Raw genomic sequence first — 26,711 nt, forward strand, 5'->3', positions numbered from 1 at the left:
TAGCAATAGTTCTGTAGTTTATTTTACACAGTTACAATCCAAAATATACATATATATATATAAAAATAAAGCTGATAGGATTACTGCAATGTACAATTCCAGGGAGCAGTGAGAAGGGTCAGTGAAAGCAGCCCCCACTCCCCAGCCTACTGCCACTGAAACACTCTTGAGTGATGATCATTTGCAAATTCTTAATGCAAAAAAACCTCTATTTTTGAATGGCCATATTTACAGTCTATTTACATTGTCTTACAGGCTTTTTCCAAGTAGACACCACACGATCACTGTACAAAGGACTTCTTCCAGAGGAAAAGAGTCAGTTGGTCCATTGTTTCTTTCTTTCTTACTCTGAAGCCTTGATAAGTTTTCCTGGAACATGTCCTCTAACCACATCTTTCTAAGCAATGGAATTCAGAAATACTTTCCCATGACTGCTCCAGGTTTTCCACTTCACAGGCAGCAAATGGCACTTGCTATCAGCCAGTAGGTCCCAGTGCTCACAGGTGGGCCAGGCTCTTTTCTCCCCTGCACTGGGTGCCAGGAAACAACATACACATCTCCATTTGGTTACCTTAAACAGTAAAGAACGGCCAGCAGAGCACTGCCCCCACATGCTGCAAACAAGCTTGTCTCACCTGGTTCACAGTGTCTTTGATTCAGTGTTTGTCAATACCCTGATTCCAATCCTGCAGCTGTGAGCTTTTCCAAGGCAGCATCAAGGATCAGGATGCAGCTGAGGAATGATGCTCAGAATGCCCAACCCTAGCGCTGCAGCAGCCACCTCAGTAACGCTCACAACCAGCAATGGTGAGAAATCAACCACAGTGCTACAGACTGGTTCTGGGTGGAAGCCCATGGGCACAGAGACAACTTGATCCATGTCTCCTGCCACCTCAGTTGATGCTCTCACACCACAGATGAGTTAAACAATTTGCAGAAAAAACATAGCGTGTGCTTCACTTCTGTTCATCCTCTCAGTGTCTTAACTGTCCTACAGCACAAGAAAAAAGAGATTAAGTCAAAGAAAAAAGAGATTAAGTCAGTCCTCTCCTATGAAGAAGACATCATGTAAAAGCCCATAAGGAATCTGAGTGACAGTGTAGCTTCTAACCATTCAGCAGCTTAGCCATAGAGCCAGCTCTTATAAAGAGCTACAGCTTCCACAAAAGGAAAGAAGCATTTCTATACCCCAAAAAGCCCAGAAAAGGCACAACAGGGAAAGGCACCATACTGCCTAAGTAGTGCAATTTCTGTATGGCTTTGATCTTTGTCGATGGATTTATATTCTTCTATTATCTATCTATCTTCAGTAGGAGCTGCTTCAAGTACATGGGCCAAACTGTCTACATTTTAACATGCATATAACTCAAAGAAAAGGTAGAAGTCCCTTTTTTTTCCCTTCTAGTCCTCTTTAAAAATAAAAGCCCACCATATGTTAAAAAAACATTGGCCAAACTTTACAGCAAAAACTCATTAAAAAAGACAAAAATCATGCAAAGTCTGAATGTGGTGGTTAGATGCCAGAAAACCAGTCACTGGAAATCAAGGGGCTGCCTGACTCACTGCAAAAATACTGTCCACCAAACGCTGAGTTATGTTCTGAAGTGCAGACAACAGGGGGAAAAACCTGAAGGAATTGCTCAGCCCCCTGTAGCAATGTCAGCTACCTTTAGGGGGCAGAAGGACAGTGATTAGCTGCAGCACAGAATAAACTATGGCCTTTCTTTCCCCTCCACCCCTTTCCTGGTACAGTCACTCCACAAGACCCTGCTGTACAACATCTTATCTGAGTCCTTGCACTCCACTGGCCCAAAGGGCTAAAAGTCTTCCCTGCTGCAAGGATCCAGTCCAGGGCTGAGCTGAGGCCCAGGCAGAGAGCTGCAGCTCTGCCAAACTTGAATCCCAAAGGCTATCAATGCCCATGAGACAAGCCCCTGGCTATGCTGGCTGCCACTCCAAGCCCACAATGTTCTCATGCTTCCCTTCAAATCCCCCGTTTGTTTGGGGACTATTTAATCTGCCCAACAGCCTTGACTGGAAAAGGGCAAGAAGCATGGGATACTCCAACAAGAGCCCAAGGCTGTCCAGTGATCAGACACATTCTGAGTCTTTCAATCCAAAGAGCACAATGCAAACACCATTTCTGAAGCAGATATTCCCTTGCAGGCCACACAGCAGTGCCATCTCTGCAATGTGTCAGCAACACGAAGCAACTGCAGCAAATGGCTCCTAACAAGGAAGCTTCACAGTATAGGGAAAAAGAAAGGGGATCATCCTCTTAATGCATCCTAGTGACAGTCAATCCTTATGAATGACCTAAAGATGTCTAGATGCTACATCTACATTAAGGATTGCTTCTAAAATGTGCATTGAGCTGAAGGCGGAAACTACAGTTGCAGCTGGAAAGGGAAGAGGGCATCCCCCTTTTCTCATCCTGAAAAGGGCTACAAAAGAGCAACCCCCTTTGCTGCTGCATGGCTACCCAGGAGACTCTGACCTGACACTGACCCACCTCAACTACAGCTGTCCTCAGAGCTGGAAAACCAGCCAGAATTACCTGGTCTGTACCAACGACATCAACATCTTCAATTGTGTCTTCAGGACCCCCCTCGGAGACATCTTCTCTCTTAACCTCGTCTTTGCTGGAAAAGAAAAACAGACCAAAAAATAGCTAAGTCTTGAGATATCTCAGAGGCTGCACATGGCACAAGTGTGCTTAAGGCAGGGTATTTCACATAGTAAGATCTGCTGCTGATATCCATGTAAGGTAGCCTAAAGTTACTGGCCCAGGATTTCCCAGTATGAAACAGGTTATGCTCTGAGGAATTTTCAATAAAGCAGTTCAGAAACAAAACACTGGTAAAAACAGGGGCTACCTACTTGTTTAATAAATTTTTTTTCTATTTTACTTGTATTCTCCAGGTTAATTTAACAAGCGTCCCAAAACCTGGAAAAGTATGCATCTTCCCAGGATTTGTGTTTCACCTTTTAACCTGGTAATAGGGGAAACAGCACCTAACACCTCAATAAATTAACTTAATTAAAGGAAAATACTGCAACTGAGCACTTTGCTCAAAAGTGGATTCCAGACTCCCTATTTCTGCAACACCTCTCTCACATCCAAGTTGTGTGGGGTTTCACTGCAGCATGTCTGCATGCTGCACACCAACACTCCTCTAAAACAAAGACACCGGGTACACAGTGGTTAACAGCAGATCTGCAGAGACAAGAATCCTCTTTCATTTCCAGAGATGCAGAAAACACTTATTGTCTGGCTGCAGCAAACAGCCTGAGGGTAGCCAGCACCACAGATCTCCAATCTGGCATGGGAAGTGGGACAGGGAACATTCCTCCATCCTTATCTTTTTCTCTGCACACCTGATATTACTTCAAGAAGGCACAGGAGCCCTGTTACAGTGGCAGGAGAAAGCAGCAAATGTAGACATTGGACTAAGGAAACAAAAAAACCCAACCGGTCCTTGGGACACAGCCCATAAGAAAGACAGGAGGGGCACACGCCCCGACTCATGAAGTATTACAAAAAAACAGAAGGTGGATAGGGAGACCCCAGGTGTCAATGCCAGAACAGGGGAAGGAGCTTGTAAGACATCAAACTCTCACCAGTATTTTCTATGCAGCCCTCCTGGACAAAGGAATGGCAAATGTTCCTGCAAGTGCATCTTTTGAGATTTCAGCCTCTTTCTGCTTTTCCCTGCTGCAGAGGAAAGCTGGGAAACACACTGCTGTTCTGGGGCTTTGCTTCCTGCTTCAGTCTGGCTGGTTTCAGGCAAAGACCCTGCAACAGAGAGTGAACACAGTCATTCTTCAGCCTCACCCTCAGAGGTCTTGAGATGGACATTTCCAGTATGTTCCCCACAGCAGAGAAACAACTGGGCCAAGCTCAAAAGGACATCTGGAGCAAAGCATTCCTTCATTGAAAGAGACAGCTAAAAGCCACTTAAAATAAAATCCATTTAATTTGCCCACTGGTCATTTTTGCAATCTAGATTTATGAACTTGGCCCTGGTCCATAACTGCTATCAGTACTGCTGAGTCTATATAATGCTCAAGAAAGGAGGGCCTTTGGGGATACAAAGGAACAAGCTCTCTGAAGGCAAGTCACTGAAAAGAAGATTTATGAGAAAGAATGAGAAAGAAACTAAAGGACACTGTGGGAAAATTTCCTTTCCTCCACATACAACTGCACATGTCCATAACACAGCATTTTTACTAGCAATTGTTTTCATAATGGCTTTATTACATTTTAACTAAGTCCCACCACATCCATGCAGTGAATACTTCATTACAGATTGGCAGTCCATAAATGCTGCCAAAACCTGGATGCAGCCCATCTAAATACAATTCAGTAAGGCAGGTGTATAATCTTACAGGCTCCCTAGAAATTCAACAGAGAGAAAAACCCTAGAACATGATTTGGCCCAGATAATCTGGCCTGAAGATCTGAATCAACTTCTAGAAACACCTCTCCTGTCTTAATTATCTACAGGGCCTAAAGCAACAATGTCCTTAAGTTAACAATTAAAAGCAATCAACCAAGTCTCAGTGGCTCAGACAAATGCCAGATGTTAGTACACAGCAGAATTCAGGTAATTTTGAATTCTCCTCACTTGTAGTCCTCAGCCCAACCCAACTGCTATTGAGTGATCAAGTGACCTGCAACAACAACAAAGCTGAAGGCAAAAACTGCAGTTCACACTGGGAAGTCCACAACACCCAACAACACACTGTGGTACTTTTATGCAAAGCATTAAATACATTTTAGCATGTGCAAATTTGCTACAGCAAAGCAAAACAGCAAATACAGCAGTTTTGCCAGACAGATAAAGAAAATACAGGTGATCAAGAACTGGGAACTTTTCATACCATTAGACAATTTCCTTTTAAAAGAAGATGTCTTAGATGAGCCCACAGGGGGCCACTCTCCCAAACTGCCAAGGACAGAGCTCTCCTCATCTTCATTTGCCAATAAAGAGTTTCTGTACCAGACCAAAGGCTGCCATTTGTCTCCTCTGCAGGGCAGTGGCTCTGTTATGTACCTCCGTAAGTAACTGTACCTGGAACAAAAACAAAAGCAAGCATAAGGAAACTCACTATCCTTCCATTCAATATCTGGGGCAGGTATTGCAAGAGAGGATTTTCACTTTACTCTCCAAAGGTGCAAACAGAACTGTTGAAGAGAGGGCACTATTTTTCTGTGAAATACCTGACATCTCTGAAGTATCTATTTAAAATGCAAATATCTTCAAAGCTGAAAGAGTGCTTGAATTTCTAGCACTAGAAACAACACAAGATCCACAGAAATTACAAAACTACATCAGCTTCTGTAAAGAGTTTCCTGTGCAGGGAAAATCTGCCAATTGCTGCTGCCAGTAGCAACCTGAACAGAGCAGAAATTCTGCAAGAATTCATCTCGTCTGGTGGCCTTTTCTTCCTCATGGACACAAAGGAGATCCCAGGCAAGAGATGCTCCCTGTGATTCGGTAGTACAGGAAACAGTACACGTCAGGCAATGGGGGTTTTATACCATGAATGCCTGTTCTGTCACAATTAAAAACACGAACAACCAATTAAACCATTTTTCTATACTATCAGCTCAAACTCAATGCAATTCTCTCACTAAAATGTCAAGTGTCTGCAAGAAGCAGATATCTGCTCTACAGATGTGACAATACATGGGATATGGAAACATTATCTCAAATCCTTGTTCTGCCTGATTCAGTCCAGAGATTTGACATTGTGCCTTCTTGAAACCCAGGTGAAGCTATCACCTTTCCTGGAGCAAAAAGGCCATCTTGAAAAACAGAACATTTCCAACAAAGTCTTTCTGACCCATTCCTACTTAATAACAATAAGAAAAGAGAATCAAAGTCTGACTCAGGATTAGAAACCGGATATTCACCACATTTCAGCTACAGTTCATCACTTTAAAATCAAGCCCAGTGTTGTTAAAACAGACCCCACCTCAGCAAATACCAGAAGTGACAGTTTTAACACCAGCCTGTGCAACATATTATTCTTTTTTTTTTTTTTTTTTTATTAGGAGAGTGGCCTGGTAAATATCAGACGTTTCATTTGCTTTGCAAAACAAGAAAACCAGTGCTGAGAGGAGGTCAGGGTAAGCACTGGCTCCGAAACAATTAGAGTCCTGGACTCTGGGGGCTCCAGGGATCAAGAAACCCTGGAAATGGAATTTGTTGGTTTCAAACAAGCACGTATTGTAACTACAGTTTCAGGGTCTAATCCAACTGCTATCAATGTCAATGGAAAGACTCCTAGTGATTCAGGAATCAGGTCCTTCATGCTGCTTGCTATTCAGCAATTCATTTCTTGTGTGCGTTTTGTGGCACAGAGCAATTGACAGGCCAGGTATTTTACTGCTACAGCCTGTGCAATTACAGGGGAGAGGGTTAAAGACCATGTACTTTGATGGTGTTGAAATATAGTCCTTTCTAACAAATGCCCATATTCTGTATCTCATCTGTTACAGGTACATTCACATATGTTAGCATACAGACCTGGACATCAATCCCATGATTAATAAGAAAAATGAAAATAACCAGATGTTTGTTTCTCAAAGTTCATGTTGACCTAAAACATTCCATCCAATAATTTATGATAGAGCTAAACCTAAATATTTCTAAGAGGAAATACAATCTCCAGCCTCTGCAAGGCACTTAAGGCCTCCCAGAATAGAAACTGTTATTCTAGAAACATAGTATGAACGTACTTGTGGATAAATTGCAATTTCCCTTCTAGCAAATTTTATTGTTTCCCATTTGTTCCCAGCAGCAGAGGCAAGGCCCAAAGCAGTAAGAAGTCAAGTGCATTCCCTGCTAGGTTCTGTTATTTTCCACAAAACTTTTCCATGAATAAACCTACCTGAATGTATCAAATGTATCTGATACATTCAGGAATATACTTCCAGAATATATCCTCTGATCAGAGGTTTAATATAGTCCTAGGGAAAAAAAAAAAGATCAGGATTTAGCTTTGGTCTGCCCCATCAACAATTAAATATTTTCCTCTTTTTTAATTTAAAACTATTCCCAGGAGGTATATGAAATAACAGTTTTTCAAGGATGGTTTAACAGAAATCTAGTTATTCCATGGGTGTCACCACAGAAGCTTACAGCTCTTTAAAATACAGACAACATGGGCAGAGTTATACAGAAACTGTCCCAACTGGGGCCTAGAGCACTTCCCCTGTGAAGACAGGCTGAGGGAGTTGGCATTATTCAGCCTGGAGAAGGCTCTGGGGAGGACTTACAGCACCTTCTAGTACCTAAACAGTGCTGACAAGAGAGCTGGAGAAGGACTTTCTATAAGGGCATGTAGAGATAGGACAAGGCTTTAAATGGATTTAAACTGAGAGTGAGTTTAGATTAGATATTAGGAAGAATTTCTTGACTGGGACGGTGGTGAGGCACTGGAGCAGGTTGCCCAGAGCAGTTCTGGACTCCCCATCCTGGAAGTGTTCAAGGCCAGGTTGGATGAGGCTTTGAGCAGCCTGATCTAGCATAAAGTGTTCCTCCCTATGGCAGGGGGCTTGGGACTAGATGATCCTTGAGGTCCTATGGATTCTGTGAAAACCAATTTTAGTAGCAGATCTCAACGATTCTCATCTGAGAAAGATGGAAGAATAACAAATGAACGTTATCCATACCCATAGATTATGGGTCTGTAATCAGTGTATGTTGACTATTTTCCTTCTGCATTTTGCATTCCAGCTTTGAATCAATTCTTTCAAATGAATTGTCTGTGTTGATGGCAATCATTAATAAATTGTGTCATGTGAAGCAACAGGAAAATAGATATTTTACTATTCTTGACCCATGTTACATAAAACCCGTTTGATGATTCCCATGTAAGTTCTCTTCCAGTGTAAGACAAAGTGACATGGGAACAAGCAAGTTACACAGAGCTCAGAAAGATGTGACAGCTGGTTTTCCTCCCTTTCAGCTGACTTACTCTCAAAAGTAAAACTTTTCTTGTCATGTACTGGAGTGATTTGCTCAGAAATGCAAAAAGGCAGATGTGTGTAACTGTCCCACATCTTCAAATATGCTTTCAGGAAAATGGAAATACCTGTTTTTTACAGTATCTGTAACTAAAATACTGAAGTGTAGAGATCCAGATCCAAAATAAACAGCACTGACTAAGGAAGTAATGCTAAAGGTCAAATAGAAGGAAGAACATTACTTCCATCTCAAAAATGATCAGAGCTGAGGCAGGTGAAGAAGGGAGTAAGATACATACCCATATATCTCTCCATTTAGGTGCATAATACCCCACTGATGCCAAAAGAAGGCTATCACTGTTATAGCATTAAATGTAAATATTTAAACCGCTGTAAAACATGGGCCCACTGATCAGGGCATATTCCCGTGGAAATAGTAAATTCTTGGATTTAAGTATCTATGTTATGAAGAGTGTCACATATATTTCTGTTCCAAATATGTTCCATGGAATCCACATAATTGAGGCCTGAAGCTGTGGAAATAGATAATTACAAAATAATGATCCCTGCATTATTTCTTCCACAACCTTTTGATTTACTTTTCTGTTCAGAAAGGCATTCCTGCCACTCCACTAACCAGTCAAGTCACAAATCTCTTCCACCAAATTAATACCTTTTCCTTTAGAAGAATTGCCTTATGTGGCCACAACTATGTGTGAGAAAAACCTAGAATGCTTATTGCACATACAATCTGAAATAACTACTACAAAATTCAACATGTGTGTCTCAAACTAACAGCCTGAGGGGCAGACTGATTTCAGACATTCTCTGAAGAGCCCTTGAGCAAATTCTGCCACACTGAAGTTCAAGTGTCCTTTGTACAGTGATACACAAAGAACAAGTGTACAAGAACTTAACTTACACTAGTCTTTTGTCTGGCTTTAGCAGCTTGTTGGAAAATTCACTGATGATTAACAGAAAGCTCAAGTTAGGAGGCAAGCATTTTCCATCTACTCCAGTAGCTCCTTGAAAAGCAAATTCAATCCCTTCCCTATTGGAAGAAAAACAGAAAAGAACAGAGTAATACAACAGTTAGAAGAGACACCTAACAAAAGCAATGACCATGGACAACACGATGTTACATGGCACATACTTGTGTATCATGGCTATAGATTCTCTAGATTTCACTTGGTCCCAACCAAATGTTAGTGAAAAGCGGCGAGCAAGTTCTTTGATGTTTGCAAAGGAAGGAGAGGAGAAGTCCACACCATTACTGCTGTCTTGGCTTTCTGCATGTGTCTGAAACAGCTGCAAGAGAAGTCTCAGATAAGCAAACACAGGTAATCCTACAGGCAAACAAAGCACCAGGTGGACAGAGAGACAGGCATGGTCACAGAAGAACCTCAGTTTCTCACACAAGAGCAGGTAAGTCATGTGCTTCTGAAGCACTGAATAGAACAACAAGGCACTGACACAAAGGACACTGGTGTACTCCTAAAGCAGGCACAAATTAAAAAATAAAAATAAAAAAATGATGTGCATAAACAAAAAACTGATTCCTGAAGATGATGGTCTCACTGACCTCATCTCCTTTTGGGTCTTCTGAACCAAGCCCCAAGGGCCTAATTTGCCTGAGATGCTTTCAGAGTAGCACAGTGCAGATACAAAGCAGCACATTTGGCAGTACCATAGTCCCATGCTGGAGAGTAAGTCAAAAGCACATCTTGAGCTCAATTAACTGTGTTTTGGGGTTTTTTTTCCCCTAATAGAATATGGAAGTAGCTTGTTCTCATTAACCTGTTAACTTTCAAGGTCAGGCAAAGGCCAAAAAGGGCCTGTTGTCTATGTGATACCTAAACACAAAGTCCTGACTATGTCAGCAGAATATATGTAGCCAAATGCTGCTCATCTAAGCTCAGATTTCAAGGGCCGGTTCACAGATCTAAGCCCCCGGCAATGTGTGTGAAATAAGCAAAGCTCATGTGTCAGTATCCCCGGGAGGAGCCTGCTCTCTGGATTGCAACAGGCGAGAAGCAGCTCTGGCCACGGGCAGAGCTGGCAAAAGCAGCTGCTAAAGCAGCTAACTGGCTATCAGTCAGCAGCTGCAAGCCCCAGCAACTGAGACCCTTCAGAAAAGCTGCAACCCACTTTCCTCCAGAAAAAAAAAAAAAAAAAAAACAAAACTGAAAATACAGGGAGGGTTGGAGATGACCAGACACAGGTACATCCATGGTTCCTCAAACTCAGAAGGAATTAAGGTAGCCCATAAAACACAGCATAAGATCCTGAACATTTGTTAAGCTTAAGAGGCACCGTGTTCCAAGAAACACTTCATAATCTCACATCAGTTCTAATATACTATGCACTTGAAGATTAAAAACATGACCAAAGAATTGTGGACAAAAGCACCTTTTAAGATAGGTGTAATGATTTGAAAGGAGTTTTAATTATGACATGCAAAAACAACATACATACAGCAAGTGCAAGAAAGTACATTCTGTCACTAGGTTTTCTAATGATTTTGGATAATATGGCATAGGAGGTAAAAATCTTCACTGTGAATACAGCTATCATAAGAGCCATAGCCTCTTGCTTTAATCTTAACCTTACCTGCTGCAGACAGAGAATCAGTGTCTTGGCACTCTGAATTTTGTTATTGTACCTCATCTTGCTTAATGTTTCTTTAATTATGTCTCCAAAATCACTGTAGGTCTATTAATAGCAACAAAACAATTGAGAGTTATCATTCCCCTTCTTTAGCACTGGGAGAACACAAACCACATGACTGTTCAAGTGACACAAGAAGTTCCTAAAACACTCCCAATATCAGAACATGCAAGTGAAAAGATGACAACTGGATCTTTTATAGTGTTTCATATGTACAGCAATGGTATGCTCCTTGAAGACTAATGTGAGGATCAAAGTTACACTGAAATTGTTAAGTATTAACAACCAATTGATTGTCAATTCTTAATTTATAATTAATTGCAATTCTTTAAAAAGAGCAAAGCCTCATCAGGAGACAAATTGAGTTTTCTGTACTTTACTAGTCCTTGCCAATGAAGCAAAGAACAAGGTTCATATTCAGGTATTTCCAAAGTTCTCTCAGTTGACTCAAGGAAAACTGCCCAGTCTGATGTTCTTGGCCCTCCTGAAAGCCCCTTCAGAGTGGCTAAACCCTGGGACTCATGTGAAATGTAGGCACCTGCACATGCACTGTGAGAGCTGTAGGAATTAAGCTGACCACTTCAGTGTGAGAACCTCAATAGATGAATCACTCTCCAGCCGTGGCCTCTCTGGAGAAGCTGAGGAGCAGATGTCCAGACAGACAAGTCCTCTCCTCAAGTTTCAGTTGCTTTGTCTGCAGTGAGGTACCTTTGTGGAACCAATAGAGGAGATCTGCCCCACTCCTGGTTGACTCTATACTCTTTTGTGATTATCCCAGGACTCTGAGCCATAACACTTATTAACACCCTATAGTTCACAAACACTGGAGACACCTTCAAAAACTAAAATGCACTGATAGGAAAAACAACCTTATCTGAAACATTACCTTCACATAATACTTATAGATCTCAGCGGCTGCAGTCATCTCTACCACATTGTAAACTATTAACTTGCAGTATGCTGCCAGAAGACTCCGCTTTTTGTGCAAGTCATCAAGTTTGCAAGTGTCATTGTTTCCCTCTTCTGTCAGATCTAAGGAAACAAAAGCATTGCAGCTTTGTTCTATTACTTTATTCAAGGTATCTCAGTTTAAATTACCAACTTTCACCTAAATAGCACAGACTGAGCTGTTCAGCAACAGATGCCAGCACTCATTCCTGTGTACATCAGAAAACACAGGTTTATTCCCATTTCAAAGCTCCAGCTGATAACAGTGAAAAGAGTCTTTTTCCACAGCCTCCTACTCTGATCTTCATAGGACTTTGTCATTCCTACTAGCCAGAATCTCCAAGTACAACACTGCTCACAGCTACAGAACTGAACCAGCAAGTAGAATAAAAGGCACAAACACACCTAATGGAAGGGACCTGAAAAACTGCAACCATGGTTTTTTTTGTAGAATAAAACAGATGGTAGAGAAGAACACATAACTCACTGGAAACCCTTCAAAAGTTGTCACACAGAGTCAGCAAGAGTTCCAATTAAATTCTCCAAGTTCCAATTAAATTCTCCAAGTGCTTATCAACAAGAGTGAAAGGAAGAAAAGTCACTTAATAGTATTAAGAACAAGTGTCTGGAACATGAGTTAGTTACTAGCTGGTAACTCATGGGAAACAGATACTCTTAAGAGTATTCCAACAGTGCTACAAAGGTGCTTGGGGAAAGTTTCTTGAAGCAGGAGAGCCAAGACACCCTCTCTCCTGCTGCACATGCAAGCTATCAACTACCAAAAGACTTCAGTCTCTGACCTATAATTTTGGTGTGGATTGTTTCTGCTTCTAGAATGACTGTGGGCCTGGAAACAAACATAAGGCAAATGACTGATCAGAAGTATCTGAAAGTTAGAGTTTAAACTGGAATGAAACAGCTGCCAGCTGTGCACACAGACAAGCACACCTTGCATCACAAAATCACTTGTTCAGGAAGGAATCTGCAATGGGGTGAAAGGGATCCTTTGTGGGGAGAACTGAGAAATTAAAGGCATCACAGAATAAAGGTTTGAAAAAGATCTCAGGCCATCTAACCCAAAGCAGGATCAATTTTATCAGTTTCAGATACATAACAAAAACAACATAACCTGCTTCAATAACTCCCACATGTAGGATACTACAACCTACTTGTGCAATCTTTTCTACTGTATCTTTAATAATTCAGATTTTCTTACTATTTCCCTGTTGTAATTTTGGCCATGCAATGTTGCCCATCAGTGGTTCTTGTACATGCACCATAACCTAAGGAAGTGTGGTGCCTCAAACTGAACAGAGAACTCTATCTGAACAGCTGGAGAGGAGTTAGAGAAATCTAGAACAATGCTTGTTTTTTCAAAGCATGGCACTTGAACTTGTCCTCAGAACCACAATGAACAATCTGTTTTCAAAACACTCCCAAAAGAAACCAGCCTTCATAATTACAACCTCAATACAGCATCCAAATGTGTTTGAAAAAAGGCGGTAGAGCAACAAATACTATTTCCCACTGGACTGAGGGCAGCCCTGCAGAAAAGGACTTGGGGGTGTTGGATGATGAGAAGCTCAGCAAGACCCAGCAACGTGTGCTCACAGCCCAAAAAGCCAACTGTGTCCTGGGGTGCATCCAAACCAGCATGGCCAGCAGGGAGGGAGGGGACTCTGCCCCTCTACTCTGCTCTGGTGAGACCCCAGCTGGAGTGCTGTGCCCAGCTCTGGGGCCTCCAACAGAAGAAGGGTGTGGATCTGCTGGAGTGAGTCCAGAGGAGGGTCATGAAGATGCTCAGAGGGCTGGAACACCTTGCCTAGTGAGAGCACCACCAACTTGAGAGAGTTGGGGTTCTTCCACCTCGAGAAGGGCAGCTTCTGGGGAGACCTTGTAGCACCTTCAATTACCTAAACAGGGCCAACAAGAGAGGTGGAAAGGGACTTCTTACAACAGCATGTAGTGATACAGTGGGAATGGGCTTTACACTGACAGAGGGCACATTTATTTCTTAGACATAAGGAAGAAATTCTTGACTGTGGTGATGGTGAGACGTTGAAACAGATTGCCCAGAGAAGCTGTGAATGCCCCATTCTGCGTCGAAGGCCAGGTTGGATGGGGCTTTGAGCAACCTTCTCTAGTGGAAGGTGTCTCTGTCCATGGCAGAGGTGTTTGGAAGTAGATGATCATTAACATCCCTTCCAGCCCAAACCAGTCTATAATCCTGTTAAATCAGCCCCACAGCCCCAAAATCAAAATCTACTGGCTCTTTACTCTGATGGCTTAGAAGGGTCCATGAATTAACACACTGCAACACTGCAAGGCCTTCCTATAACACCATCATCTGGACCATGGAAGTCAGTCCACCAAACACTTTTACTCACCCAGCCCTGCTTTACTTCAACCCTTTTCATCATACAGGTATATTGGTTAATCCACAATCTGTACAGATCAAAGAATTACAGGTTTTTTTGTTTGTAAAGGGGCCCAACCAGAAAAAAAAAAACAAAAACAAGCAACGCACAAAATAACTACAAAAGAAAGGCCAGCCCTTTCCCCTGATACATTCACTGTAGATGACAAATGATAGCAAAAATAGTAGATTATTTCTCCAGTGATGAAGATGTCTAACCTTTTTTTTCCTCTTCTCCATCCTTGAAAACGTGTTCCTGGATAAATGAAAACAGCTTTTCCTGAAGTTGTGTGTTAGGAAGATAACCTAGAAGTCCAACTGCTTCTTCATTATTTGAATCCAAGTGACTCAAAATCAGCAACCAGTCACAAAGTATCATGAAGGCCTGTACCAAGCAAATAAAGCCAAAGAAGGATTTAGAGATGATGTTACTTCTTGTGCCAATTCCACTTTGAATTTCCATCAAGCACAATCAAGTTTCCATTCCACTTCTTCCTCGCAAACTAAAGATTTCTCTTTGCCTCAGCTGTGATGAAATGTCACAGCTAAATCCTTAAAAAACTTGTATGTTAGGATCCAGTGGATACAAGTATCATGCACAAATACCACCTAAAGATCTACAAAGTTCCATGGGCAAGAAGAAGAGCTGTATTATGTTGAAATACCTCTCTTTTGACACATGAACCACTGGACAATTTCTCCATTTCTTTAAGTAATATTCATAGCAAAACATTAACGAAGCAATGATAGCAACCAGTACACTGAGAGGTCTAATCAGAAAACACAATGATTTTCATTCAGATTGAGGCCTTGATTCTGCAGATGGACTCATGCAGACAGCACTAACTTGCAGCATTTTAACCAACTTAACTTTAGCTTTTATTTAAAATAAATAGTTGAAGACTGGGGTATTTATGTATTATTTCTCTGCTAAGAGACAAAAACACAGCAAAATTTTAAGAGATTGAAACACCAGAATGAAAAAAAGGCAGACATTTAAAAGGAGATCTGAGCACAAATGCTCATTAAGTGATAGAAAAACACAAACCTTTTCTCTTACATCTTTTTCCTTATGGTGGAGGAAACATGTGCAAATCTGACTGAAATGTCTCAGCTGCCTTCTTAGTGGAAAAAGAGTCTCCTAAAAACACATTTAGGAAAAACAAAAGGACCAATATGTTAGAGACTATGATTCAACAGAGAACTACAGAACAAACAACAGTTGCATCTTTCTTCCACTCATATAATTAATTTAAGATAGCACAGCTGATGACATGATGAAAGAAGCTGGCATTTCACAGAACAGCTTACTAGCTATGAACAACTGCATCTGTCACAGTTGCTGAGGCCAGTGGAATTCAGCAAGTCACAAACTCTTTGTTTCTCCATCTGTAGGGAGGGCAGCATGTATTCTCTTATTCACTTCATCTTATCTGTATAAAGCAGTGATAACAATGGAAGAAGAGTCATAAAAGCTTCTGGTCCATCCCACCTAATGTTCAATGTGCACTGCCTTCTGGAGCTGGTTTTCTCCCTTCCTCCCCTAAGGAGATAGGGGAACTCTACAAAGGGAATAGAGTTTAACTTTGGCACTCAGAAACTTAAGACACCACACTTTGTTAGGATGAATCCAGTATGGGAGACTATTTGGTTTGCTCACAACCATACAAAAGACTTTCTGATCCTCCACCAGGTCCCAGCTGCACTGCACTGAGCTCTGAGCCATCAGTGTAAAAGGAATGCCCTTACAAGAGAGGCAGATTTCATATTATGCAGCTCTACGTTTACAAGAAAAGGGATTCATCCCAGGACATGCTGGAGATAACCAGGTGAGGGGTAATACATTGTCCTAACACTGCTAGGGGAGGAGCAAGGGGAAATAACAGAGCTGCTGTCCAGGAAATTTTTTTTTTTGCTCTTGGAACTTCTCGATCTGCCAACATCCAGATTTGGCCCTGCAGAGTGGGCCATCACATCTGCTTCCAATCAAAATCTGCTCCCATATGAAAGGCCAAATTAAAAAATGTGCTGCCCCATTACCAAGCTGAGCTAACCGTGTCTGGAGCAAAAGGCAGAACACACTGGAGCAGCGAGAGATGCGGACATCCCCGCAGGAATGGAACGGGACGGGAATAGACAGTGAATCAGTGGCCAAGTGGGTAAGGCCCCAGCTAGCATTTCTCACACCCATGTCCGTGTCAGCGCCCCGTCCTGCGCCCGCAGCAGCGCCAGGGAACGGACAGAATGACAAAGCAGCACTCACTGGAGGCAGAAATCATTATGAGGAAGAGCCCCACAGGGTACACGTTCACACATGAAACAAAACATAAAAGAGTTTTCCTTTCTGGTGTCTTAAACTAGACTTTCTTCTGAAATATCTGCTAGAGCTTGGTACTTTATAAATTACAAAAGTAAATAGTCAACCAGTGAGAAAACTGCCACTTTCCTCAACTTTTCTGACAGAAATATGTAGGTAGGTAAACCAAGAAAATAAAAAAAGAAACAAAGTTAGAAAATGTTCTGGAGTTCTCATTTAATATTCTTTGTTGCTTAAAACAAGAAAACAACAAACTCTTTGGCAGTGAGACAAGTTTCTTATCTCCATCAAGCTCTAGGAATTTGATGCACATGTTTTGCAGCAAAAATAGCAGTGAACCATTGTTCCTGCAGACTGAAAAAGCACACACAGTTTAAAAGGAAAAAAAAAAAAAAGAAAAGAGGATAACATAGAGAGAAAATGCCTCAATTCAATTTGGTTTCCTCAAGAAAAGAGACAAACTATCTTCTTATAAGCTTGCTTTTTCAAGAAATCTCAGAACAGGAAAATTAGCATTAACTTCTATAAGCACAACTCTGGGTCTCAAAATTACATCAGTGACCAACCTTGGGAGAATTTTCCGAAACTGCAGCTAGTTGCCACAGGAGAGAAAAATATGTGCACTGGAGAGCTGGTAGGATAATCTGCAAATAAAAACACATGTCCTTTATTTACATTAAAGACTCAGCAGCAAAAGGCTTAAGACTAAACAAAGCATTCAAGCCTGACATTCTGCATGCTGCTTGCATGAACACTTCCCAGTTGTATTTAGATCCTTAAAATAAACTTAACAGGTTTACATACAAGCAAGCACTGCCCCCTGAGAAACTTCATTACTAAGGTGCTGCTTCTGCAGAATTTATCTGATATCTTTATGAGTTCAAGGGAAAGCAACCCACATATCCAAAAGTGTACTCCCAGAGGCTCACTTTAGCTTAGCTCCTTGGGATTTCTTTGAAGCCTTTGATGAAAGGCAGACTCTTCCAGAGGCCAGTTCAGAACAGAAGACAAACTTTGGTGCTCCGATGCTCCATCTAAAGGAATCCACTTCTACCCACAGGCTGCAGGCTCTCTCTACTCAACTAAACTTCACCCCTTGCCAAAAAGCCCCCCAAGTTCTCTCCTGCAAACAAGGGCTGGTTTCATTCATAACTGCTGAAGTATTTCACCTTGCAATCCTAGAATACACAACTCCATCTTCACACAGACAACCAGATAACCAAAAAGCTGCAGTTGAGACAACTGGTACTTATAAAACACTACAAGAGTCAATGTGTAAGCAACAGATCCAAAGTATTCCAATTTCTGGTTACATGCAATCTAAAAGGGGTTTTCTTCATGGTCCAAACAATTTCACATGTACTGAAACTGAGACTATGCAACAATTGAACACGGCAAAGGATCAATCCAGATGTCAGATGATTATCACAGTTCTGAAAAATCCACAAAATCAATTAATATAAAGGCATGAATTTACAGATTCCAATAACCAAAGACAGCCTCAGTTTCCCAGACTGAGAAATGGACACAGTATCTTCCTGTCTCATAGGACACTGACATATAAGATTATTTAATACTTTGTATTTCTTTGCGATTTCATCAAGAAAAACATCTTTCAATGTTAAACATTAACTACTCACTGGAACAGGCAAACTGCCATGTTCTGTTTCAAACACCAGGAACCTTAAAGTCTTGTCATACAGATTCCACTTGGTGAGATCATGGGCACTGCAGGTGAAAAAGAAATAATAATAACTAAGCAAGAAATGAAGACTCACCTGATCAAACAGGTTAAATGTATCCAATTTTTACTTTCATATAATGTAGAACAATAACATTAAACAACTAAATATTAATTACAAGGGGAGAAAATTAAGTTTTCATCATCTAACACTGCAGCCTTTAGACCATAGCTTTACAGTCTGCATTCCTACCACAAAACTGCAGTGTTATGAGGAGAGGAAAAAGAAGCTTGAGTTCTGTATCTTTTGCTATACTTTATGCACGGTCTTCAAGTGCCCAAAAAGGTCTAAAGAAGAATTTCCTCAGCCCACTCTAAAAGACTATTTCTAATAGTCTTGAGTATTCTCAACTCAACATTAGACTTCTCTTTGGAAAACCACAGTAGCCTCAGCAGGCTGGACAGGTAAAAGACACATGGAGAAGAAGGCCCAATTCCCCTAAGCTCTGTAATAGCTTGCATGACAATTCACCAGTCTCTGGAGAGCCAAGGTTTCGAGAAATCATCTTTTAACACAAGAAGATCAGATAAACTAAAAAGTGGATTACACCTACTGCAAAGAACAACTGCATTCAGACTGACCACCAGTATTGTCAGTAAGGCTGTGGAAAAACATCCAGCTAGAACACAGGCATCACAGAAGGGATCTCTGTGTCCACTCCAACATCTCAATTCTGCAGCATACACTTCTCAGCCACATTAGGGCTGATGCTCAGTAATGAGTCCAACAACAATTCCATAACCAAGAGTACAGTTCTATTAAGAAGAAACTAAATCTTGCAGCACCTCTCATAGGGATAATTTTCATTCCCTTGCAAAAAAAACCAATAAACCCAACAAGTAATTTTCACTTGGCATGTATAAGGTCTATACTTTAAGTATATGGGAACATAAATTGCGTAAATAAACATCTCACTTATGAAAAGCTGCTACTCTTCTCAAAGTAGAGTGCATCCGGGAAATTTCTCCTGCATCTGTACAAAATCCTCCTTCCTAAATAATGAAAATTTGAGAAAGAGAAAGGAATTAGCCAGTGTGGGCCAAAGGAATGACTGTGTTCCCTTCCCAACCAACCCACAGGCTTGGATCACTCTCCTCCAGCCCTCCTTCAACCTTTACCTTTAACCACAGTACTCATGTCCTGCTCTACAGTCAAAAGAAAACAATATAACTGCACAGGAATTTTGTATAAGGGAAAATCCCCGTCATTAATAAACCAATGGCAGCCTCCCTAGACTGCAGTATTGCTAACACAGAGGAAAGAGTAGCAATTAGTCTAACATGGTCCCTCACACAGTTGCTAAGGATCTCTGGAAAGCTAAGTGTTCACATAGTGCTGACCTTCCCTGCTTCCAGCTGCCAGATCACATTCAAAGATAGCTAAAAATATATTAAATACTTTCCCATAGATGCAATTGCTGTAGTTTCCACAAGTATACTATGTGATTCTGGGGGACGAAATATACAACCAGGAATTAGAAGGGAGGAGTTCCAGGAGAAAAATCTCTTTATTTAGATATAGATCACACTACGGAGGAGTCGAAGAATCCCTGGTCTTGCACTGATCTTGTTTCTCATAAGTACACATTCTCCCACATTGACATAGATCTCTATTTAAGACCAATAAAATTAATCCAATCTGAGGTTAGGGGATTTTTTGGCTTGACACATTTTGCAATATCCCTGTGTCCAATAAAAACTTGCCAGTGTTAACTCTCATACCATGGCATGACACCTGTTCATGACGGCACAGTTGATCAGATCAGCTGCAGGCTTCTGTTGTTCAGCTCAGCCAGCAAGCTATTCATATCCCCACCAGCTGTTTCTGCTTTTTAGACCTAATGAAAAGCTTTGAGGGAGGCTGCAGTGCTCTTTCAAGGGGGAAGTCATTATTTCCAAGACCCTCAAAGCTATATAATCTTCATTACAGACTGCTGTTTGCTCAGTTTTTTTCCCTACATCCAAAGTGACAGCACAAAGGGCATCCCGTGTACAGTCAAATATGGAGAACTACAGAACTGTACCTTTTTGGGAAGAGCCTCATCACCTGTAGATCGACAGCACTCACTAGCTGATTTTGCACATAGTATCTTTGGCAAAGTATTGGAGTAACTACAAAGCAATTTCTTAGGTCCAGAATATCTGGTGTAGCAATTTTGCTCTTCACAAGTACACATTCTCCCACACTGGCACAGATCAACAAAATAATTCCAGTCTGAGGTCGGGGGACCTTTTGGCTTGACACATTTTACAACATCAGCATCCAATAAAAGCCTGCCAGAAGACATACAATGCCCTGTTGGTGGCATGGACTACCTTGTTTATTATTTTCCCAACTCTATTTCTGCCAAAATATACTGCCAAAATATACGTGCTTCATTAAAATGTGAAGAACCATTCTTTTCAGAGGTGCAAACTCATCTTTTAGAGTTCTGCCTCCTTCAAGCAGAAATGGCAGGCAAAGAATAGTTCCATATCCCCCTTAATTTTCTTTGTCTTCCTTTTTTTTCCTAGGAAAACAGTCTGCTTACCCCTCAATGAGTCACACTCACCTTTTGCCAGAAGCAATCTAGTAGCTGGTGAAGCTGTTTCATCAACTCATCTATCATTTGAGTTCGAGCACAATCCACCTGGCTATAGATGGCAATTTCTTCACGGCAGAGGACATAATAAGTCCTGGAGGAAGCCTCGAGGACAGATGTGTCAGAGTGTTTGGCCACAATGTCTTTTATCTCTCTCAGCAAAGCATCCAAATGCTGCAGGTGATAAAAGGGGCATTTATAGGTAAATTGTACAAAAATCCTCTTATGCTTTAAATAATTTCACTAGGCCCATCTATCCCTATGGGTCATATAAACAAGATGAAACAAATGCCAGTCTAAGCAGAAGAGGGGTAGGACTAAAAAACACAATTTTTTTTTCAGTGTTTATAGCTCTCTTTCATCATTATGTCTCTAGATCTTCCTAAAGAATGAAGCAACTGCTTTAAGTTCTTTAGCAATACATGGCTAGCATTACACAGGGAATAAAAGATGCCTTTATGAAGGACAGCTCTGTCTTTAAGCAGTAGAAGTTGTCTCCATCAGCAATGGAGAATGGAGAATGTTTTGGATCACGTCAGCAACAGGGTCTTCATTCTTAGTGGGAAGAGGTAACCTGTGCCATTCTGCTGACTCGCTCTCTTCCAGTTCAAGTTTTGGGCTGAAATTAACCTCACAGTGCTTGCCTAACACTGCCTCCCTGCAAACACCCCTGCTTTAAGAATATGTTAAGCTATTTCAAGGATTTCATCTATCTGTTTCTGACCATCCCTTTCCCATCAGCAGATATACTATCTCCATTCTTATCTTTCAGTCACTGTCATGCCCCAGCAGCTGGGAGACAGCCTTCATGGAGAATGAAACCTATTCTGCAGTAAACTCCTGGGAGACACCAACTTAAGACACATGGCATAACACACCCTCCCTCCAGCCAGGAATGAAAAAACCCAGGGCTGGGTCTACCACACAAAACCACAAATCGTTATCTACCAAGGCCAGACCCAGCATATCAGAACTGACAAGGACTAAGGCTTTTTTTTGCAGCTCCAAATCAAAAAGTAAAGCCTCAGTAAGACCACTTTCCTTAAGGTATGAGACCATTTCACTGTATTTCAACAATTTTCTACTTGGTCCAAATCCCATTAAACTCCCTACACTGCCATATAAACTTAGAGCATTCCACATGAACCAATTACCCCAATTCCTAGTCACCTTCTCTAGATGTCCCGTACTGTAAACATCCAAATTGTAATACTGAGGAATCTGCAGAAGACTTGCCACTTTTTGTGCATCTGTTGAATACTACAGAGAAAAAACAGGATATGAGTACATTGAAGGAATTTTAATGAAATATTTAACATGCATTCACAGAGCAGCTGTTAGTTACCTTTGCCAAGAGCTGAGGAAGCACCATAATAAAGTGCTCAGTAATTTTGGTACAATCTTCCAATTGGATTTTCTTCTCTTTTACTGACAAAATCTGCAGATAAAGAATTTGGTTTCAATTATAAAATCTCTGGGATTTGAGTGGAATCTTACATATAACCCAAGCTTAACATATATTGTATTGTCTCAAGCATATCAACCTAAGATAGAGACACTTTTGCATGAAGAAAACCAGATGCTTTTTTTTTTTTGTTGACCTTAAATTAGATGTAAATTGATGAACAGCTACATGTCATGGATAAAAATGCTCATCATTTGTCAATAACATGCTTCAAGTGGCTCTCCTCTAATCCTCACCTCCTTCAACGTCCACTTCTAATGAGATCTAGAAGTGAAAAGACACTGCAACATTTCAGAAAAATAAGCTATTTTATTTCCTAAGATACATCTGCAACTAGGAACAAGCTGTCTGGCAAAGTACATAAGGCAAAGATAATGTGATGACAGGACAATAAATAAGACTAGGATGCACTGACTTTTTTGGCTGCACCTCTGCCCACTGGAGGATGACCTTCAGCTGCTTCTCTGACTGTCGCGAGGATGATTTCGATGAGAGCACTTTCCTGGGCATCGCTCAGTGCTGGAAGTAAATCAGTCAGCATCACACAAAAGAAAAGTGAAGATGCAGCAACCATTGATGTAAAGCCTACTCATTTACCTGAGGAACTGTGGAAGGACACTAAAGAATGGGAGATGCAGTGTTGCTAAATAAACAGCTAGAGAGTCTTTGACTTCATTTGAACAAAGTTATTTTCTAAATTTAGTGAGTACCATTAACCCCTTAATGGCTAAACTTTTTGGGGCAGTTGGGCTTGCAAAAACACAGGCAGTTTTAATGAGGTCTTCTACTGACTAGTGTCTCATTTAGGACAAATCTTCTTTGAGTACCAAAATGCTCTAACTCACTGGGTCAACAAACTGATTTTAATCACACAACCAACTCCAGGTGTACAACAACTACTCACAGAATGCTTTGGGTTGGAAGGGATTTTAAAGGTTTATTTAAGTTCACTTCAAAATAATTCTAAAAAAAACACCTCCTCTAGTGTTAGATGTCAGTGAACTCAATATATTACTCATTTTCTTTTGAGGAAGGAGTAAAGGCCTGACAATAACTGCATTTCTATCTATTAATACTTTTAGATTCCACAGTTTTGGACTAACAAAGTGAACACTACATAAACATTATGGCTTAATTACACAAGTATTTACTGCACAGGTTCTAAACTAACATTCCATAAAAACAGAAAACTGAATAAAACAAGTATATTGATATAAATATTACACTAGCAATGCATTGAGTTGCATCTGCTTTGTGGCACTTGGTGACCTCAATTTGGGACCAAATGGTATTGCAATATGAAATGATCCTCAACTAGCTAAGGCAAGGTTCAAAAAATAGCATGGGGAGATTCATTCAGACAAAACTAAATTCTTTGCTTACCCACCTTCTCCAACTTCTTCAGCATTTTTTAACAGAAGAGTGGTCATGCACTCCCAGTCCTTCAGGAATTTGCCTGCCCAGTCCCACAAGCTGTCTACTAGGTATGCAACATGTTTGTGTAGCTAGGGATTAAAAACACAAGCTTATATAAGCAAACACATCACTAGAAGAAATACAGCTTCTCCCTTTGTCCAATGAAAAAGCTCTGTCATTCACATATATATCCACATGCAATATTTCAACATATTTAGTTCAAGGCCAATGAACATTTAAACACAATGTCTTCGACCTGATACAAAGCAGGAAAGTGGGGTGAAAAATCAAGAAAAGCAGACAAAAAAATTTAATTTTCTCTTTTAATACAAATATAAATTTAAATTAAATAATCTCTGAAACTAGTTTCTCTATCGCCTTATATTGCTGACTGTAAGAGCCAAAAAATCCAGTTACAGAACTAGGAACAAACCATCTATCCAATTCTTTGCAGAGAGATCCAAAACTGCTGTGCCTGAGACACTTTGGCCACATAGAGATCCGTACCACTGCAAAAGCTAAACTGTGAACTGTTTATCAGCACTTAAGCTGATAAAACTCTCATAAAACTACCGTTTTTGGTCAGCATGGATCCATGGTACAGCAACCCACATCATTCTCTAGAAAGACACGGACAAATACCAAAAAAACCCTCACTTGGTGGCATTAGTCCCTTTCAGGTTGTTTCCAGAAACTGCCTCAGCACTGATGCTCTCCATTAGCACACTTGTAAATTAGGTTTAATACAACAGAACAGAAATGGCTTCATTAAAAACTTAACCTAAACAGTAAAAACGTTTCTAACACCACACATTTCAGAGCTCACCAACAGAAACTGCTTTCAAAAGCAAGAAGATAATTGATTTAACATACAACACTGGATTTAAAAGGCTTATTGCAGGGGCAGTTCTCACCTCACTCTCCAGGAAAAAGTCTATTAATCTTTTCAATTGGTCAGTGCTTGCCCCAAACTTTCCTCCTCCTTTGGGCTGAACTTCTTTATCTCTCTTATGACTAAGCAGCCTGCCAAAAGAAAAGCAAGTCAGTCCAGTTTTGCCACGTTCTCCTTCCACTCATTTACCAATGTAACACTAATTCTGTCAAGATCAAAAGGACTGTATTTCTCTAAAGGGTCTACTTATTTATCCCAAATCTCATTAGACATTTTTATAAGACGAAAGGAAAAAAGATTGTTTTCCACTATGAGAGATATACTATCCCTGTGGATGCAGAGACTGTTTCTGACAGTTTCACAGGTACCCTGCCACCCCTTCTGGAGGATGGATGCAGATTCCACAAACTGATCATACAATGACTAGGCATTTGCTCATGCTTGGAAAGAGGGTTGCTCTAGGCCAAATTTAAAACCTTAATAACACAACAGAGATATTAGCACACAGCCACTATTCACATCACAGTGCATCTTAGAACTGCAGCTTCTTAAGGAAAGCACAGTATCTTGTAATTATAAGAGGCAATTAACATCACAAATACAATGGAAACTCTGCTCTTCCTCTTCTGTCTGAGGTAAGAAGCACAGTATGACACTTCCATTTCCCCCTTTATCCAAAATGACTTTGACTACTACCCACAAAAAGTGCTAATTCCAAGATAAATACAGCAAGGTCACCCCTGCAGATTAATGTAAGGGCCAAACAGCTTGGATTTAAGAGCTGGACCTCACTACTAAATGTCAGCAAAAGCTTGTGCATTCAGGAAGAGTTTCTGCTGGTAAAATTTATGCCAGCTAAGTAACCTAAGTTAAAATATGCAGACGTGGAGAAGATTTTGTGCAAACCAGGAAGAAGGTGCAGCAGGGGAAAGCAAAAGCATTTATACTAAAACTTAGCAGTATAACCAGGAAAAGGAGGGTGTCACTAACATCTCTTATCACACCAGAATGAACATTATCTACTGGAAAAAGTGCTGGAGAGAAGCACTGGGCAAACAAGAACAAGGATGAGATTTACAGGGTCAAGGTGTCCACAAGGCACTGGCAAGCTGGGTAGAAAAAGTGAAGTTATCAGGGCAATCACTTTGGTAGCAAAATGCAGCAGAGTTCTGAGAGGAGAAACATCTAATTTATGAGAGCATATTAGGACCATCACAAACGACTACATCTAGCAGATGTAATAGCAGATTCATCAAAAAAAATAAGTTTCTCTTCATTTGTCTTTCTGTTGGACTTAGCTCCACAAATTCCAGAATGCCAACATTTCAGTGACACAGGAGAACACAACTAGGAAGAGATTCTCTATGTGTGGAAACACTATTATTATTTCTGAATGTTCCCCCACAAAATCCTTGCTTAAATATTTTTATTTTCATTTCTTTTTGTAAGTCAATATTATTTCTCTCAGTGGTAAAGACAGAATGTTTGTCTCTTCCCTTTTTAGCATGCCAACTCCATACAACTTCATGCAACCATAGTTATAAGAAGTCCATTTATAAGAGTTACTCCTGGGGAAGATAAACCCTGTATTTCATTAACCTGACAGGAAATTGGGAGGGCTTTTTAATCTGCTGCATCTCTCATTATTCAAAGCCTTTACAAAGTATAAGGCAACTTCCAAAGGGAGAAGAGGAGGCCATTTTTGTGATTAATTATCAAACTATGAAAATCCAGGAGATGCCAGGTGACAGATTAGCTTGTAAGAAGCAAAGCAATAGGAAAGTAGAGAAAAAGAGGGCAAGTTCTCAATACAGCATGGCACTTGTGCATCAATTAGTTTCATATTCCCTGTGCCAGTCTTGCAACTTTTCTCACACCTATTGTTTCATGGCTCTGCAGGAAAACATGCAATTTCCCCCAGACAGCATTTTTCTTCTGATTACCAGAAAAAAGGCATCACACACTTTCAGCAGAAAAATTAATGCTTAATGTCCCCCTTAAATAAATCCACCTTAATTCCAAAAAAAGGAGACTATGCAAGAAGTAGGCAGGCAGAGATACCTTTTATAAAGGAATTCCCCAGCTGCTACTGCAAGCGGACGGTGAGTGGTATAAACAAACTGGTATAACATTTCACAGTCTTCAGCTGATAACACATCCTCACAGTTCCTAGGCAAAAATAACAACGGAAGTTACAGTCCAGCTTTATCTGCAAAGAATAGCATGAATGCTATGTCCAGCTATTACCAGACTCAATTCTCCATAACCGTGCAACTTGTTTACACAGCT

At 40.7% G+C, this 26,711-nt stretch overlaps 1 protein-coding gene across 4 annotated transcripts in view; it reads right to left on the reverse strand.

Annotated features, from left to right (window-relative positions):
* LOC121345315 (cohesin subunit SA-2-like) overlaps window positions 1-26,711 on the reverse strand; it is a 57,865-nt gene continuing 31,154 nt past the window's right edge. The window contains exons 14-34 of one of the 4 annotated variants that reach the window (XR_005953954.1): window positions 26,484-26,591; window positions 24,445-24,553; window positions 23,502-23,619; window positions 22,530-22,633; window positions 21,995-22,087; window positions 21,820-21,909; window positions 20,620-20,823; window positions 18,984-19,060; window positions 17,967-18,054; window positions 16,893-16,970; window positions 15,058-15,150; window positions 14,229-14,394; window positions 11,532-11,677; window positions 10,589-10,690; window positions 9,132-9,286; window positions 8,901-9,029; window positions 4,885-5,075; window positions 3,622-3,796; window positions 2,558-2,642; window positions 636-986; window positions 1-530 (exon numbers count right to left, since the gene is read on the reverse strand). Coding sequence is in view for 3 of the 4 variants with exons in the window: in XM_041422097.1 (XP_041278031.1) it covers window positions 975-986; window positions 2,558-2,642; window positions 3,622-3,796; window positions 4,885-5,075; window positions 8,901-9,029; window positions 9,132-9,286; window positions 10,589-10,690; window positions 11,532-11,677; window positions 14,229-14,394; window positions 15,058-15,150; window positions 16,893-16,970; window positions 17,967-18,054; window positions 18,984-19,060; window positions 20,620-20,823; window positions 21,820-21,909; window positions 21,995-22,087; window positions 22,530-22,633; window positions 23,502-23,619; window positions 24,445-24,553; window positions 26,484-26,591 (2,323 nt within the window). In the remaining variant the exon portion in view is untranslated. Of the gene's footprint in view, window positions 992-2,557; window positions 2,643-3,621; window positions 3,797-4,884; window positions 5,076-8,900; window positions 9,030-9,131; window positions 9,287-10,588; window positions 10,691-11,531; window positions 11,678-14,228; window positions 14,395-15,057; window positions 15,151-16,892; window positions 16,971-17,966; window positions 18,055-18,983; window positions 19,061-20,619; window positions 20,824-21,819; window positions 21,910-21,994; window positions 22,088-22,529; window positions 22,634-23,501; window positions 23,620-24,444; window positions 24,554-26,483; window positions 26,592-26,711 lie in introns of all 4 variants that reach the window. The other 3 variants (XM_041422097.1, XM_041422098.1, XM_041422099.1) reach the window with 3 other exon arrangements.

The sequence above is a fragment of the Onychostruthus taczanowskii genome, unplaced genomic scaffold (genome assembly GCF_017590055.1).
Source record: "Onychostruthus taczanowskii isolate IOZ18803 unplaced genomic scaffold, ASM1759005v1 scaffold71, whole genome shotgun sequence".
Classification (NCBI taxonomy): domain Eukaryota; kingdom Metazoa; phylum Chordata; class Aves; order Passeriformes; family Passeridae; genus Onychostruthus; species Onychostruthus taczanowskii.